The following is a 17,793-nucleotide window of genomic DNA, read 5'->3' on the forward strand; positions in this document are numbered from 1 at the left end:
CTCTCTTGGGATCGACACTTTGCTCTTCAATCTACCATAATTTCCTGATCTAAGGACAACAACCAAGCCAAAGCCCAAAGGTATGTAGTTTCTCCAATGGTTCTTCCCACCCAAACCTTCAACCTCGTCCCCTCCTAATACCTGTCCTGCCACCTTCTACTTTTCATCCTTCTCCTCCCCATCCCTCAGTCCCTCCTCCCCCTCTGGTTCCCTTTCCTTTCCTCCCATTCTTTAGTTCTTCAGCCTCCGGCTACTTTTCCCTCTAAGTGACTTTGAGCCTCTTCCCACTTATCACCCTACCTCTGTCACTACTTCCCGTCCCAAACTTTCCTTTGGAAAGGCTCTGATGGATTATGGGTTTTTTGTTGTGTTGTTGTTTGTTTTTGTTTTGTTTTTTGTCTTTTGGTACTGAGGATTGAACCAAGGGGTGTTTAACCACTAAGCCACATCCCCAGCCCTTTTTTTTTTATTGTATTTAGAAACAGGGTGTCTCTGAATTACTTAGGGCCTCTCTAAGTTGCTGAGGCTGGCTTTCAACTCGCAATTCTCCTGCCTCAGCCTCCCAAACTCCTGGGATTACAGTCATGTGCCACTGCACCCACCCAATGAGTTTAAGAAGTGATATATCTAGTGTCTCTGGAGCAAGGCAAAAAGTAGAGAGCAGAGAAAGTAAAGGCAGGAATTCTCAGTAGTGTCGCAAATGATAACAGACCTTGAATGTCAACGGCAAAGAAATTTGGACTTAATCCAAATTTAAACTGAGTCATTGAATGCTTTTAAGCAAGGCAAGACTAATGTTGGGTTTGTGTTGATTGGGTCAGGAAGAAGGACTACCTATCTGGGGCCTCCTTCCAGGAGGAATTAGACAGCCCCATAGCATCCTATACTTACCCCAGCATAATATCAATTATTCCTTGTCATTGTTAGTTGACTTGTCTCTCCCAAACTCAGCTGAATCCAAGGCTTAGTACAGTGCTTGAGTAAAAGCATAAGATCAGGCTCTTTGCAAAAAGTGTAAATTACATAAATGAATAAAATAATGGGTAAATGAATTAATATGCTGGGGGGATAGTAGAGGATAGGAAAGGTAGCAGAATACAACAGTTACTAATATGGCATTATGTAAAAATGTGGATGTGTAACCGATGTGATTCTGCAATCTATATTTGGGGTAAAAATGGGAGTTCATAACCCACTTGAATCTAATGTATGAAATATGATATGTCAAGAGCTTTGTAATGTTTTGAACAACCAATAAAAAAAGAATTAATATGCTGAGGGTGGCAGTACAGAGGCAAAGTTATTACACAATTCAGGCAGAAAATAATGAGAACATGAATAAAATTGGAGGAATAGCAAAGGAGAGAATGCGTATCAAGACTTTTTAGAAAATAGAAATGCAGTTCTCATTACCTATTTGAAGATCAGGACTTAGCAAAAAGAAGACTAGGATAATTTTCAGAGTTCAATTTGATGTCTCTGGGACATCCATTTAGAAATGTCCCATGGGCAGTTGGGTGAGTGTGAAATACAAGAGTCTAGAGAGGATCTACTCTGGAAATATGGACTTAGAAGTCAGCAGCACACAGCTAGAAGTAGTTGAATCCTTAAATATAAATGACGTCATCAAGAGAGGGTATATGTGGTCCCTAAACAAAACCAGACTACAGACAGGGCCTCCCTGCCTTAGGCATCATGGCATACTCTTCACTCTTGAGAGCCAACCCCAACTTTGGCTTGATATTCTCAATCTCTGGAATGCCATAGCTTGACCTCCAGGGGCCAAAGACATACCTAGGACCCAACTCTTGGACTGGCCAAATAGCTATGTTCAGACTCCCTCCTAGGGATGGTCCTCTGCTACCATCTACTGATGGGATTCTGACTACTTCGGCCTTTCTTTTTTTTTTTTTTAAAGTATTTATTTTTTTAGTTTTTTATGTGGATACAATATCTTTATTTCATTTTTATGTGGTGCTGAGAATTGAACCCAGTGCCTCACACATGCTAGGTGAGTGCACTACCACTTGAGCCACATCCCCAGCCCTACTTCGGCCTTTCAAACTTTTAAGTTTCAGCTCCCTAACCTCCCATTAGCAGCATGCCTCATCATGTTTGCCACATGAGAGAACCTCCTGGCATTATACCTGGAGACACTCTTTTTTTTTTTAATTAGCTACACATGACATTACAATGATCTTGGCAATTCATACATTTGAATCAATTGGGATTGGAGACACTCTTTTTGTTTTCTTCTTGTGTCTCACATGTACTGAGAATCTTCTCCTAATTCCATAACACGCCCGCCCCCAACCCTGTGAACCCTATGCTCTCTGTCCTGACTTGTAGACCCTCCAGTCTAAAACTAACGAAGCCTGTACCTTATTCTACCATTAGATTGAAGCAGACAAGGTCACAGAAGAGCCTCATACCACCATGGATGCCAAGAAACACCCCTCTTCCAAGGACCCCTCTACTGAAGATTTACAGGAGCCCCCCCTCTCTGAAACTACCTTGGAGCCTTCCATCTCCCAGATCCCTTTAGAGGCCCAGGCCTCTGAGAGCCTTTTAGAGCATTCTGTCTCTGAACCCCCTTTAGATAAATCCACTTTCAAGACCCTTTTAGAGCCCCATACCTCTGAAAATCCTTTGGAGCCTTCTATCTATGTAACCTCTTTAAAAGAGTCAGCCTCCATGGTCCCTTTGGAAGCCCCTACCTTTGAGACTCACAATTCTGAAGTACCAGAGAAGCATATTGCTTTTCAGTCCTCACCAGTAAACCAGCTCTCTTCCTCTGATACATTGAGCGATGATGACCTCTCTGAGTCTTCTTCCACTGAGGTCTCATGGACAAGGACATCCTCCCAGGAGCTTTTTCCAAAGCACTTCGTTTCAGGCCCTTCAGCCCAGAACCACATGGATACATCTACCATGCAGAAGGAAGATTCAGGGGAGAACAAGGAGGGAATGGATACCAATGACATCACTGCTCAGACAGCCCATCCTGAACACCAGCTGGGCAAGAAAAAGGAGAAGAAAGGAGTTGGCCGTAATTGCTCCTGCCCTTTCCCCTGTTCTCATCACTGTCTACTGTCCTTGACCTACTCCAGAAGGAGAGGACTGTGTTCCTCTTGGACATGGCCCTTCCTCTTAATTTTAGGGACTTCTCACTTCCACCTGGTTACTCATCCCCTTCCTTCCCAGGTTACATAGGCAGCCCAGTGGTCCCTGCTAAGCAGGCAGAGCTGATGGACCTGACTAAGGAAATGGAGAGGGAGAAGTCTGGTGCTCAGTTGAATCATCTTTTCCAATGGGAGAAGGATGCATCCCTGAATGCTATCCAGACAGGTGAGCCTAGGTGGCCTTTCAGAGGCCTGTAAGAGGGCCCATGGATATCTTCCAATCCAATAGGATCTGGAAACCTGCCCATTCCATAGATAGCTGCCCCTTGTGGAAACAGCCATGCCATTCTGCCTGGAATCTGGAAGGGGAGCAAGCGGGTAAGCCAAGAAATAGCAGTGTGGGTCTGACAAAAGGTGAGAATATTCATACAAAGTCCAGGCAGGCACAGATGGCCCATCATAATTTTAATAAATGTATTAAAAACAGAAGGGCCAGAGGCCAGCCCAAGATCTAGGGCCCAGATCCAGGTAGCCTGTACCAGACAGATCCTAAGGCAGACATGGCCCAGGACCATGGTCAGTCTCCAGGAGACTTGTTGTTCTGATATGGCAAAAACCATTAGCCTCTTTGGTGCAACTCAATTAAAAGCTGTCATCCCAAAGCAGCATGCCAATTCTTTTTCCTTGTGGAACTTCAGGTTTATGCCTAGAATTGCTCACACGGTGTGGTGGCTTATGATTATAATCCAGCAGCTCAGGAGGATCACAGGTTCAAAGTCAGACTCAACTTAGTGTGGCTGTCAACACAGAAAGATAAGACCCTGTCTCAAAATAAAACATAAAAAGGGCTGGGAGGCTGGGCACATGGCACATGCCTATAATCCCAGCGGCTCAGGAGGCTGAGGCAGGAGGATCATGAGTTAAAAGCCAGCCCCAGCAAAAGCAAGGTGCTAAGCAACTCAATGAGGCCCTGTCTCTAAGTAAAATACAAAATAGGGATGGGGATGTAGCTCAGTGATTGAGTGCCCCTGAGTTCAATTCCAGATACCCCAAAAAAAGGGAGGGAGCTATGGATGTGGGTCCGGGATTAAGCACCCCTGGGTTCAATCCCTGGTACAAAAAAAAAAAAAAAAGCTGCCATCCCTGCTTGTGAAATCCATGATAACTTGTATATCCAAAAGTTTTGAGTCTCCCCACCGAAGAGGAGAGCTGTGTCCTCTAGCCCTGTTGAATCTAAGTCTCAGTCCAGAGCTAGTACCTTTAACTGTGCTGTTAGCAGCATGCTCTGAGTATCTCTGTAATGGGTGTGCAGACGAGCTGTGTAAACACATACCATCCTGTGTTTAACAATGTCTACCTGTGTTATTGAACTTCATATCTATAGGGATTACTGACTTCAGTAAGAGGGCCACCCTGACCTGATGAGAAGATTCTGAGATTTCTAGAATAAATTTATATATGTCACTACATTTATGTTGGTCTTTCATACTTCCTTTCTACTTAAGATGGAAATAAGGCTTAAGATATAAAGATAACCAGGTAATTCCATATCCTTATCCCTTCTCTGTGTAATTTACTTTCCCCATTCCCATGCAGGATCCCTCCCCACTCTACCTCTAGCCAATGAAGTCACAATGATCTAATTTGCTTCTCAGTTTATTTCAGGCATTGAGACAGGTTTTGTTTTGTTTTTTGCTTATTTTAATATCTTCTGTTACTCTTGCTTATTTTCTTGCAAATATAGGATTTGTTAGTTTCCCTTCTTAGACACTCTTGTCTACTACCTTCTTCTCATTTCTTCTTCTAAATTGAATGCCTTCATTTTCCTATTGAAACAGGAAGTGTAATTTAATCCTGATCAAAGATATTTGGGGCCCCCTTTTAATACTGGGTATCTTCAGTCCCTAGAGAGTAATGACTACATGACAGTACACGTAACATGTTGATAAATGTCAAATGTAAGCTTTTTTTAATTATTTCAACAAATATTTGTGCACCAACTATGTGCCAGTACGAGCCTAGCTGTGGAGGTGGTGGGATTGGAAAAGTTTCAAAAACAAAATTCCTCATTAGAGTCCAAAAAACTAATTTGCACTCTAATAAGTGACACCAATAAGGACAATTATAATTCACTTTAATAATTTCTATACCAAGAATGCTGCAGGGGTAGAGAAGAGGGACACCCAATCTTTGGTAGTAAAGGAACAATGTCTTACGAGGAAAGATTTCTCAATTGATATCTGTAAGATAGTAAGGAGAGGCGGCCAAGTCAAGAAAAGAGTAAGGTGAGACATGACAAGGCAGCTTAAGGAACAGCAGCAGTATATTATACCTGGCAAATAGTGTTTTTGACGGGGAGTAACCCAGCTCAGCTTTGGAAGGGAAGAATTATGCAGGCATTTCTGTGCCCAGCTAAAGAGTTGGAATTATATCCTGAGGGCAACTCAGAATCACTAAAAGTCTTTCATACTTCCTCTCCCTTAAGATGGAAATAAGGCCTAACATATAAAGATAACCAGGTAATTCCATATCTCAGGCCAAGCCTTGATCTATGGGCACAGACCCTTGTTCTGTACTTCTGTACATCACCTGCTTATCCACTGTGTCCTGTTACTCCAGACAGGGTTCAGGATTCCTCTGGTGGAATCCTGGCTCCCACCCATTTCCATTGTGACACTGCCTCAACCAAGCTTTCTTGGTGTAATAGGGCATTGGTACTACAAGCTGTAAGCATCAAGACAGAATCAGCCAAGCCAAAAGACGCATCTGAACAGGTTTTAGGTCCTAAGAAGCTATGGGTAAGACTAGGAAACCTGGCCTGAGGCACAAATTTGTGGATTGTGACCCTGGCCAGAGTTAAAAACAAAGCATGCCAATTCTTTTTCCTTGTGGAACTTCAGGTTTATGCCTAGAATTGCTCACACAGTCAGGCAGTCTGTGTTCTCTGAGTACCTATTTCATGCCAGGCCCTGTGCTAGGAATAGAAATGTGTATGAAAAGACAGGTATTACCCTTAAGGAGCTCACACACTAATGGGAATCATGGTAGGAATAACACAAGAAGCTGTGGAATGGGTCCTAGACAGACAAGGGAAATCAGGGGCAACTTTTTGGAAGAGGTGAAATTTCAGTTGAAACTTCAAATGGGAATAAGAGTCCTGCAGCCTCAGGTCCTACTCCATGGGGACTCAGGCAGAATTCTTGGTTAGAAGAACAAAGGATGAGAAAATCTGAGTGGGAGGTGCTCTCTGGTTCTCCTACCATGTTGACATAGCACCACTCTTGCCTCATGGTGAGACTGGCCATGAAGCCAGAAAGCTTCAGATCCCACTGCTGAAACCAGGCTCTCAAAGGTTGTAGCCTTCTGCTGGTGCCTGCTCTCAGGGATATTTATTAAGCTTGCTTTCCTTTCTATGTCTCCTTTCCTAGTCTCAGAACATATTCTTGGTCTTCAACAGCCATAACTTCTGGCCTACCCCCTTTTCCTGGGCCTTGGAGAGCAACAGGCAGCCCTTCTCAGGCTCAAAGAGGGTATTAGTTCCTTAACACTAGGAACACAGAAGAGACATATGAAGGAGCCAATCTAGAGAAGATAGGGGAAGTCCTCCTTCTATTTCCTGGTACCAAGGGTTCCCAACCACCTCCTCTTCTTCAGGGTCTGTCACTAACCATTCTCCTTAGGAACCAATCCCTATCACATACTGTATATCTGGCCACGTTTCCTCTTCCTCACCTCTAAGTGTCTAACACTTCAAAGGAACAAAGCAAAGCTGGGTTCTAATGTGAAGAGGGGAAGAGAAAAGAAACCCCACAGTCACAAAGAACTCAGTGAGATTCATGTTCACCTTCAAACAAAATTTTACCTGTAATCTTCCTGCTCAGAAACTGAAGACTCTTCAGTCATCTCTGGCGGACTCATATAGAATTGATCCTGGGATAGGAAGGGAATTGAAGACATGGGATGATCAGAAAACCTTGAGGGAAAAAGTCAATGGGGTAGCTGTGAGGACTGTGGGGTGGAGATAAACATACCTGGGGTAGAGGTGAAGCTCCACCCTGACCCCACGAAATAGGTCAAAATATCTGGGAGAGCTTAGGATTTTTTTTTCTTTCTCACTTTTCCATATTATTCATTCCTTCCACAATTCCCTATTATTCACCATTTATAGGTCTCTACATTGGTTGGCGCTGTCCCCATTACCTATGGGACTGCTTCCTGATTGGGGATGAGTCCAAGTGCTTTTGTGGACACTTACTGAGAGAGCACCACATTATCTCAGGTAGGGGAGAAGTGACCAGCCTTTGTCAGGTATGGAGGGACAACTCTGTCATCATGTCTTGGGATATGTGAAACTGTGTGTGTGTGTGTGTGTGTGTGTGTGTGTGTGTGTGTTAATATGGGGAGGATTTGGCATGGGCAGGCCAGGCCCTGTCAGGTGCTCATCCAACCCTACCACCCATCCTTGTCCCATAGACATAACTGTGCCCTGCAATGTGAGTCAGTGCCGCTGCCTCATGTTCTGCTTCATCCCATCACGCCCAGAAGAGGTGGGTGAATTCTGGCTCAAGAGACGAGCCACTTTTGATCCCAAGGCCTGGAGGGCTCAATGTCGCTGCAAACATAGCCATGAAGAGCATGCAGCCACTGGAACTCATCCCTGCAGGCATCGTGGTAACTTCTAATGCAGGGGAGTATTGGGTGGGAAGAAGTGAGTATAGGATGCAAATAGTTTGGGGAGGAGAGTGGGGAGCTGATAAAAAAGATACTTGTTTGGTGTTTGGTGGGTAAGGAAGAGCTGAGAATGTAGTCAGCCCATGGAGATGCCTCTCCATTCTCTATATTCTCCTGGGCTGTCCTTTTGTCTCAGGTTGTGGCTGCAACAATTTTGAGTCTAATTTCCTCTGTGCCGCTTGTGACTGGCCCTGGGAGGAACATGAGACTTTCTTTGAGACCCAGGAGACACGCCGACGAGGAGGGAGACCTCATGGTAAGGATGCAATCTGGGACAGGGGGCCAGCCCAGCATCTGTAGTCAGGAGGCTGGGCAGAAAGGCACCTTAACTGTCCCCTCCAGGACTACTGTATTTTCTCACTCCCCAAATCCAATGCCTGAACTGGTTTCTACCCCCAGGAGCAGAATATGTGACATTTGCAGACATGCCTGTCCTCCAAGAAACCATCCTGAACAGCTCTGACTTCGAGGCCCTCCAGATGCAAAGGCTCCCTTGTCATCCCAGTCCCCACCCTAGTTCCCCTGCATTCCCTAGCCCACACAGACTCCAGCCTGGTCCCCCATCTGACCGCCATACCTGATCCTTTAAACATTTACTCTCCCATCCTCCAGGGACATACACTTCAACAAACGGCATAGGCCCTTCTGAGCCTGGCCCAGATCAGCAATAAAATGGAAGCCACTAGAATCTGACGTAGTCCTATATGGGGCAGTAGAGCCAAGAGCCAACCAAAAGTCATTAGAGTTGGCACTGTTTGGGGGCAAGAGACAGCACCAAGCAGGATAAAGGCTGGATCCAGCTATCTGCCCCACATCATGCCCACATTCAACCTTCTGGCTGTGACATCACAAGCAGAGTGATTTCAAGAAAGCCAAGAAGGGAGGAAATTTCAAGAAGGATAAAGTGGGCAATGATTTAAGATGTAGCTAGGGCTTCTGTAAGATAAAGACTAAATAGTGCCCATTGGATTTTACAGTTAGAAAGTGGGGACTTCAGAGAGTACAGTTTCATACTGGTATAGTAGAGGGAGAAACAAAATAGCTATGAGTTTGAAAGGGACTCTTCCAGAAGCTTGGATGAAAAATGCAGGGAAAACGTCAGACAATATCCAGAGGGAGATATGGAGTCAAGGAAGCAGTTTTTTAGGAAGGAAAGGGGGAAGAGACCAGTAGATAAAATGTCCTTGAAAGATGCAGAAGAAAGAGGAAAGATTCCTAGTGAGACAAGATCCCAGAGAAAAAGAAATGGTATGAGATCAGGCAGAGGTGAAGGGATATGCTCTGAACAAAAAGGAACATCACTTCCTGAGACCAAGAAGAGGAACGAAAGTTTGGAGCCTTCACTGAGCTTCAGGAAACATATTAGAGAATTTCCCTTCTGATAGCTTCTCTATGAAGAGGATAAGAATGAGGGAGTATTAGGAGACAAGAAGGGAAAGGTGAGAGTTTAGGCAGGCTAATGTTGGGGAATTGGAGAAAATCCTGATCATAGTTTAGGATTCAGGTACAGTTGGAAGTGAAAAACCTAAGAAAAATGTTTAGATTACCTGATAGATGGAGATGGGAGGTTGTCGGGAAGGATTATCAGGAAAATGAGGCAAAAGGAATTGGCATAAAGATGTGGAGGGTGTGGATGATACAAATAGGGAAAGAAAATGATTCCAGGAATCAATTGATGAGTTGAAAGGAAATAAAAGTCTCTAACGAGGTCCAGTAGCAGTTGTAGTGGCATGGACTGAATTAAGGAGACAACAATCAGAGCCTGCAAAGCATTACAGCTTTCACATGAGAACAGCTGTAGGTGATAACAAGGACTTAGAATAGAGAAAACTGTGAAAAAACAGTGAATTTGGGGGAGTAACAAGGAAGTTGATAGGTAATTCTTCCAGGAGTTGGAAAGCCTGACACTGATGGAGCTCTGTGCCTCTAGAGAAGAACTTCCCCACTTTGGGCCTTGGTTTCTGGATCTGTAAAACAGGATTAACCAGTGTTGTTCTCTGTGAAAACCCAAGGAAATAACCAGTTTTAACAAGCTTTGTATTCACTATCCCTCCAGGCTGGTTTCCTTCCTCTTCTAGATCTCAGTTCTCTTGCCTTCTCCAGGGAGTTTTAAGGTCTTCAGGTGTCCCAGAAGCATAGAGAAAGGAAGCCTCTGGGATACAGAGAAGAGGTCATTCTACATTTCCTCACATTTAGGGAGGTCGTCTGTCCTACCAAGGGAAGGAATACAGCCTAGACTACTAAGACCCCTAGGGAACATCACAGGATCAAATGTCTGCCCTGGGGCTGGGGACGTGGCTCAAGCATAGCCTGCTCACCTGGCACGCCTGGCATGCGCGGGCACTAGGTTCAATCCTCAGCACCACATAAAAATAAAATAAAGATGTTGTGTTCACCGAAAACTAAAAAGTAAATTTAAAAAAAAAAATGTCTGCCCTTTGGAGAACAATGGACTTTCTAACAATAATATAGTTATATAAAAGAGATCCGGTAGGGTTAGGGATGTAGTTCAGTGATTGAGCCTTGTATAGCAGGCATAAAGCCCCAGCAACACAACTTTAAAGAAAAGGAGACTGTACTAACTCTAGAAGAATTTTCCAATACTGATTATATGCTCCTTGATAACCATTCATCTAAAACTAATTCATTTAAAAGTCAGCTACAGAGTGCTATGGTAAACTCATTAAGGAAATAGTATGCAGCCCCATTACCTGATATATTGACATAGCCTATGTAATAATTTGAAAAATTGATGGGAGAATAATATGCCATATATTATAAAAAAAATGTAACACCAAATTTGATTAATTCAACAAACAGTTATTAAGCTCCTGTATGTGGCAGGTCATGTGCTTTTTTAAAAAAGAAAAACAGTGGAGATTTATCCTGTGTTAAACTTCAGACTAAATTCACCCTGTCTTGAGTATTTTCGTGACACGATGTTTCTTATATCAAAAGTATGAACTCCAGCAGAGTGAACATGTTTCCCTGAAAACTCCTGAGCTAACTATATCATACTCTTGATTAGAAAAGAACATTAGATGCATATTCCTTTGCTTTTTGGTGCAGTAAAGGTAGGACGTTCCCATCTTCACCCGATTAAAAAAAATTTATATATATATATAATTTTTATATATATATAATTTATATATATATATAATTTATATATATATATATATATATATATATAATTTTTATATATATATATATATATATATATATATATATATAAAACACACACACACACTACTGTCATATATATCTAAAACCAATTAAAAAAAAAACTGACCTGGAAATAATTTATGGTGTGAATGTGTTAATGAGAACACAAGAATGAATTGCCTTTTAAAATCTTCCAAATGGTTCCTGCGCGGTGACCCAAGCCTGTGATCTTGGAAGGCTGAAGCAGGAGGATCCCAAGTTTGAGGACTGCTTAGGCAATTTAGCAAGACCCAGTCTCAAAATCTGAAAATAATTATCCCCAAAAGGTGAGGGGCGCTGGGGACGTACTTCAGTGGTAGAGCGCCTGCCTAGTGTGCCTGAGGCTCTGGGTGCAATCCCAGTATCACACACACAAAAAAATCTCTGAAATGGTCAAGTGACTGAAACCGCCCGTGTGGAGAAAATGCTGGGTATCAACACCACCAATTAGAAAGACCCCCTTCCGGTTCATCTTTAGCCCCACCCAGGTGATTCCTGGAACCACATGTACCTAATGCCCTCAGAACCTTGCCCGCCGCCTAGCCAAAACAGTGAAAGGATCCAAAGTACGTTTAAACCTTTGTGCAGCAACTGACGGAGCCCGCCCCCTTCCTCCAGCCCACCAGTAGGGGCCAGAACTGAGAAGGACTAGCCGGGAACGTGAAAGCTCGGGGTCCCTAACCTAAACCGAGCTATGGCTGTGAGTCAAAGCCAACTAGGTGAAAAATTACACCTCCAAGTTTCTTAATCCTTGGAAATTTATCTCGTAGCGAAATCAGAGACAACACTCAAGAAGGAACTTTTACGCTAAAAGACGAAGCCAATGGAGTGGGAATTGGCCCTGCGTTGGAAGATGCAGCCAATTGGATGAAAAGATTCCGCCTCTAAAGTGGCAGCGGAGCCAATGGCTTGAGTAGCGCCCGGAACCGCGATCCAATGGAGGTGGCCAGGCCCGCCCCCGGCCGCGGAAGGGGCCAATGACCCCAGCTCTCCCTCTCCGACTGCCCACCTTCCGTAGGCCGCAGAGTGCGGGACGAGTGAGCGGTTCCCGCAGCTCCGGGAGGATGGCTGCTGCGGTGGTGCTAGCCGCCAGCTTGCGCGCGGCGAGCAGAGCCTTGGCGGCCTCTGGGCCCCGGGGGGTGCAGGTGAGAAGTGTCCGCGGGGACAAGGAGGGACTTCCTCAGTTTCTGACGCCCTCTGTGGCGGGAGCCACGGCGCAAGCAACCCAGCAGCCTTGCAGAGCCACTGCCCTTTCCGAGGATCAAGCTCTAGGATTGTGCGGTGAGGTCGGACTTGATGGCTGCGGGTGTAGCGAACTAGCGATCACCGCCTCCCCGCACAGGCCCTGGCTCCGAGGTCAGGACGGGGTCAATGCAGCAGCTGCTGCCCTCCATTGTCTGAAGCCCAGCTGGCCGGTCACCTCAGTTCCCTCAGTAGAAAGTGAGGTCTCTCAGAGCAAGTCCTCTGCCTGCTCCCTTGGGCCTTCTAATAAACAAAGGTGTTAACCTTTGATCTTCCCCACTTTGCAGTAGCAACTCGGGAGTCAAGAGCCTAATTCGTCCAGTTCTTTTCTCCCCCATTATGACGCACTGACTTTATTTTTCTCTGAGTCCATGGGAAACAGGTATATCTCTTCCTCCTGGATAACTGGGGGAGGACTGAGTTCATTTAGCTGATTTATTTATTTTTTATTTTAATTTATTTTATTTATATATTTTTGGTACTGGGGAATGAACCATCCAGGGACACTCAACCACTGAGCCACATCCCAGCCCTTTTTTGTATTTTATTCAGAGACAGGGTCTCACTAAGTTGCTAAATTGCTGAGGCTGGCTTAGAACTCGAAATCCTCCTGCCTCAGCCTCCCAAGCCTCTGGGATTACATGTGTGCACCACTGCCTGGCTAAATTAATATGTAATTCCACTGATGTAAGTTACTAGAGTTAAAATCCACGTAAGAGATCAGACATGACACCCAAATGAGAAAGAGCTAGAGTCAAACAGGACATATGCATTAAAACCTAAATAAACAGGTAACCAGGCTTAAATATCAGAAAACAAGTAATGGAAATAAGTGAACACATACTAACAAGGTGGGAGTATACAGACCTTCAAGCTGTGTTGAGATAATACAAACCGCCCCTTTTTATATGAAGCTACAGAAGAAATTTTTCTGAGGTAATTCAGTGTTAGAACAGGAACTGAGACATAAATCTTGAGACTCTCATTTTGGATCCTTTTCCCTGCACATGTTAGATTTTATACACACATTAGCAGGAATCAATTGCACTCCTGAATCTTGCATAATATTGCCAGTTATGTCCCAGTGTCTCATAGTCATTTATATATATATATATATATATATATATATATATATATATATATACACACACACACACATACATACATACACATATACATATATACATACACACAAACACACACACACACCCTACATATGGAATACCAGCATGTAATAGGTTGATAACTATCAAAGCACAACTCTGCCAGCTCCAACTGAGTACATGGAAGAGTTATTGCCAGTTCCCTCCCTTGGGTGTATCTGATTCTCCTGCAGGTCCGAGGAGCTGCAGGTATGATAAATGGGAATGAAGTGGCTAAGGCCCAGCAGGCAGCTCCTGGAGGAGCAGCTCCAACCATCTTTTCCCGGATCCTGGACAGAAGCCTTCCAGCTGACATTCTATATGAGGACCAACAGGTGGGAACCAAACCCCTTAGGAATTTCATAGATACAGCTAGCCTGATAAACTAATGTGATTGTCTCTGGCCTGTCATTGCTCCCAGTGTCTGGTGTTCCGTGATGTGGCCCCTCAAGCTCCTGTGCATTTTCTGGTCATTCCTAAGAAGCCCATTCCTCGTATTAGCCAGGCTGAAGAAGAAGACCAGCAGGTGGGAAGAACAAGGCCAGGAGTTGTTGTGGGAAGAGCCCTGGTAAAGCTAGAGGTTTTGCCCTCTGTGAATAAAGACAACTATGTCCCTCCCTTCTCCCTATAGCTTCTAGGACACCTTCTCCTTGTAGCCAAGAAAACAGCAAAAGCTGAGGGCCTGGGAGATGGATACCGACTTGGTGAGTGACTTGGCCCATGGGTCCCTCATCTATGAATTCCTGCTCCTCAATATGATCTTCATTCTTTGACCTCTCCCATAATCCTGACCCCCTAACTTCAAGCTCTATTTCAGTGATCAATGATGGAAAGCTGGGAGCACAATCTGTATATCACCTTCACATTCACGTACTTGGAGGCCGGCAGCTCCAGTGGCCTCCAGGTTGAACCTGCCAACTGACCCAAGAAACTCAGATCTGGATGTTTGGATGGGAAAAGGAACCCTGTGATGCTAATAAACCTGTTCTCCCTCACTTTTGCATGCCTGTCTTTAATAAAAAGGATTTATACCACAAAGGGGAAAGAAGAGTGATTCTGCTGTGTGCTCCTTTGACAATGATCAAAGTAAGAGACACTGAGGAAGCCCACTGTGTGGTCAAAAAAAGCACCTGCCTGTAGATATGCCTCATGACTAGTAATCTGCCCTGGGTCAAACTTTAGAAAAGTAGCAGTAGGAATGAGCCTGAATGAGTAGAAAGAGACTGAAACCCAGGTGTAATCCTGGACTTCATTCAGAGGCCCAACCAGGTTCAAAAGGGAATTGGGAGGAAGGTAGTCAATATAAGGGCCTAATATTTGAAAAGTAGTAACATACACACACGAACACACCAGCTGTTAGCTATATGCTGCTCCATATGTTCTCTGTTTTGCTCTTTAACTGTTTTATATATTTTCATCCTTAAAAACAATTTTAAAGCCTCCTCACTCCTCACTTTTGAGAATGAACCAAGCAAATTAAGAGGAAGCTACTATTGGTCCTCCACAACACATCAACTAGGCGTTTGTCCGATGCCACGGTCCTATGCCAGTCTCCAAGGTATCCCCATAAAGAATCACCTTAGCCGCAAAGAATCAGGCTTGAACAGGGAAGTCGAGGTCTCAGGCTAATGGAACCTTAAAACCGCGTCTGAGGCAGCATGGAGTCGGAACCAGAAAACGGAGAGCGCACCCAGCTTAAGACTTCCGCCCCTCAGAGGACTTGCCTCCACCTCTTCCCTCCACTTCCGCCCAGCTTTAGTTCTGCGCAGTCTCTTGGAATTTTTTGCTGTCTCTATGGCAACCGTGTAGCTGAAGCCTGAAGATGGAGCCCAACGAATCTACAGAGGGATCGCCGTCGCGGTGAGAGCCACAGCTCTGGCTGCAAGTGAAAAGGGACAAGAAAGGTCAGCGGACTTCCTCTGCTGGGCTTTTGATACCTTGACGCTTTTGTTTTCTTTTAGATCTTTAGAAGTACAACCCTGCGCCGAAGAACTAGGGACTGTTTCGGAACCGTTTCTTTCTTCACATGGCCATGCATCAGCCCTGGCATCCGCAACCACTGCATCAGCTGCCGCAGCCGCCGCCTCCGCCAGAGCAGCTGCATTATTTACAGAGACCCCAGCACCCTATTCTAGGTTCACAGAGCCCTCCTCTGACAATTTTCTTGGGGCGGTCTATGCTGGAACCCCACAAATAGGCCGTGAAAGTCTTGGCTTTGACCCTGACTATGTTTCCTCTACTGCTAGGCATCCCTATACTACAACTGACCTTAGCTCTAGCGCTGCTCCTGTTCCTGGCTTCAGCTCTGACCCTTTAACTGGTTCCAGCTCCAGCCCTGTCCCCAGTCCTGGCTTCCGTGGCTATAGTTCTTTCCCTGGCTCCAGTTCTGTTCCTGACCGTGGTTTAGTCCCTAGTTCTGGCACTGGTCCTGGAAGTGGCTCTAGCCCTGGCTTCCTCACTGGTCCTGGCCCTGGAACTGTCCCTCCCTCTGGCCCTGGCACTATCCTTCCCTCTGGCCCTGGCACTATCCCTCCCTCTGGCCCTGGCACTATCCCTCCCTCTGGCCTTGCCACTATCCCTCGTTCTGACACTGGTCGTGGCCATACCTCTGGCCAAGGCTTCGGTCCTGCCTCAGGTCCTGATCCTGCCTCTGGAGCTGGTCCAGGTTCTAGCCCTGGCCCTGAGCCCAGGCCCAGCACTCCTCAAAGGTTCAAAAACCTTAGGCCAGATCTTTTTCCTAATTATGCCTCCTGGAATCAATACTGCCACTGGGATCCTCAGAAACAACCATCTTGGGAATCTTTGCAAGTCTCAGAACCTGGTGCCCGAGGGCTGTGGAAAACCCGAGAAGATGGAGGGAAGCCTAAGTTTCTCTATGAAACAATGCCACGGGGCCAGTGCCTCCTCTACAACTGGGAGGAAGAGGTATTAAGTTTTGACCTTCTTTTCTTTTTTGAAGGCTGACCCAAGTTTCTAGGGGAGCCAATAGTTTGTGATGAGGGTAGATAACAAGGGATATCACAGTCATTCAACTTACGGCCCACAGAGAGCTACAAACCACCTGGATCAAGTTCCAAACTGGCAGGATATCTCTGAGAGTTTCTTCTTCCGACATGGACACCAGGGACTGCTGACCACCCAACCACCTTCACCCATGCCCTCGAGTACCACCCAGAAGGATTCATACCAGCCCCCAAGAAACCTTTCTCAGCCTCTTCAAGGTGTGAAGCATGACAGCCAGAATGAGCCCATCAGGCAGACAAAAAAGAGGAAGGAATTTCTGGTGGGACTGTGGATTGTGTGATGGATATAAGGGCAAAATCTAAGATTCCCATTCCTTTTCTCAAATTTGTTTCTTTTTCTTTTCTTTTTTTTTTTTTTTTTTTTTTAATTTTTGGGGCCTGCTTTGTAATCACACTCCCACTTCACCCTCCCACAGGGAAGCGTGAAGCCATGGTGGAGATGCTCCTGCACCACCAGATCTGGTGAGAAACTAGGGGAGGGGGAGGGGGAGGGGGAAGAGCAAAACTGGGGAGAATGGCCTTGACATCTCCCAGGGCTGCATAGTAAAGAGGTACAGGCAGATCTGGAACCCATAAAGAAGCCCTTTAAGGCGGAGTCAGTGACACACCATGACTACAGAATGGAGCTGGTGCAAGGAGGGCCTCCTGCCCCAACGAAGGTGAGAACCCATCCTACCCCACTTGCACAGCAGGGCTCTGATTGATAGGTGGTGGGAAAGTTCCTAGTCCAGAAGTTGAGAGAAAGGACCAAAGTCCAATTATTCAGTATTTCTCCCTACAGCCTCACGATTATCGTCGGGAACAGCCTGAAAGCTTCTGGATTCAGAGGGCACCGCAGTTACCGGTGTGTGAGAGTGACTAGGTGTGGGGGGATGGAGAAGAGAAGACAGGGAAGAGTCTGTCTATTGTGGGGAGAGGGACCTGTCATCATGTTGGCATTGATCCAGGGTGTCAGTAACATCAGGACACTGGACACACCGTTCCGGAAGAACTGCAGCTTCTCAACACCAGTGCCCTTGTCTCTGGGTCAGCCTTTGCCCTATGAACTTGAGAATTATCCCCACCAATTAGGGGAAATGTCTTCCCTTGCCTGTCAGAGAGAAGGGCAGGGGCATCCAGGGGGCAGAATGGGTCCTGTGTAAAAGTTGAAGGGGGAAGTTGGATATGGAATTTGGAATCTGTTTCTGCTTATATCAGAGAGGTGAGCAGAAGGAAGTTAATTCCCTCTGTACTTGATGAAGGAGCTTTACATAAAGGTTCTTCATCCTGAGACTGTTAATTGACTGATTCTGTGAGTCACTGTGTGCATACCCTATAACCTTTCCTTGGAGT

The 17,793-nt window shown here is 45.4% G+C and overlaps 3 protein-coding genes and 1 long non-coding RNA gene across 4 annotated transcripts; 3 read left to right on the forward strand and 1 right to left on the reverse strand.

The window, feature by feature from the left end:
- Positions 1-1,505: 1,505 nt before the first annotated feature.
- Fam221b (family with sequence similarity 221 member B) lies at positions 1,506-9,902 on the forward strand. The gene is made up of 7 exons (XM_058578065.1): positions 1,506-1,517; positions 2,398-3,049; positions 3,205-3,348; positions 7,291-7,401; positions 7,596-7,793; positions 7,990-8,109; positions 8,253-9,902. Exons 1-7 carry the CDS (start codon positions 1,506-1,508, stop codon positions 8,432-8,434), a joined length of 1,419 nt encoding a protein of 472 aa, XP_058434048.1. The 3' UTR covers positions 8,435-9,902.
- A 2,136-nt stretch (positions 9,903-12,038) lies between these two features.
- On the forward strand, positions 12,039-14,433 carry Hint2 (histidine triad nucleotide binding protein 2). The gene is made up of 5 exons (XM_046457268.2): positions 12,039-12,199; positions 13,633-13,773; positions 13,860-13,964; positions 14,070-14,142; positions 14,256-14,433. The coding sequence occupies exons 1-5, from the start codon at positions 12,119-12,121 to the stop codon at positions 14,345-14,347; spliced, it is 492 nt and encodes a 163-aa protein (XP_046313224.1). The 5' UTR covers positions 12,039-12,118; the 3' UTR covers positions 14,348-14,433.
- A 617-nt stretch (positions 14,434-15,050) lies between these two features.
- LOC124101341 (uncharacterized) lies at positions 15,051-15,815 on the reverse strand. The gene is made up of 2 exons (XR_006854590.2): positions 15,707-15,815; positions 15,051-15,317 (listed from the first exon to the last, which is right to left on the reverse strand). It is a non-coding gene; the product is annotated as an uncharacterized LOC124101341 (long non-coding RNA).
- Positions 15,176-17,731, forward strand: Spag8 (sperm associated antigen 8). The gene is made up of 7 exons (XM_046457267.2): positions 15,176-15,298; positions 15,400-16,363; positions 16,485-16,659; positions 16,878-16,923; positions 17,006-17,120; positions 17,243-17,305; positions 17,409-17,731. Exons 1-7 carry the CDS (start codon positions 15,261-15,263, stop codon positions 17,601-17,603), a joined length of 1,596 nt encoding a protein of 531 aa, XP_046313223.1. The 5' UTR covers positions 15,176-15,260; the 3' UTR covers positions 17,604-17,731.
- Positions 17,732-17,793: the final 62 nt, after the last annotated feature.

This window comes from Marmota monax, unplaced genomic scaffold (genome assembly GCF_021218885.2).
Source record: "Marmota monax isolate L192 unplaced genomic scaffold, Marmota_monax_Labrador192_F-V1.1 WCK01_AAM20220418_F8-fsc00069, whole genome shotgun sequence".
Taxonomy (NCBI): Eukaryota; Metazoa; Chordata; class Mammalia; order Rodentia; family Sciuridae; genus Marmota; species Marmota monax.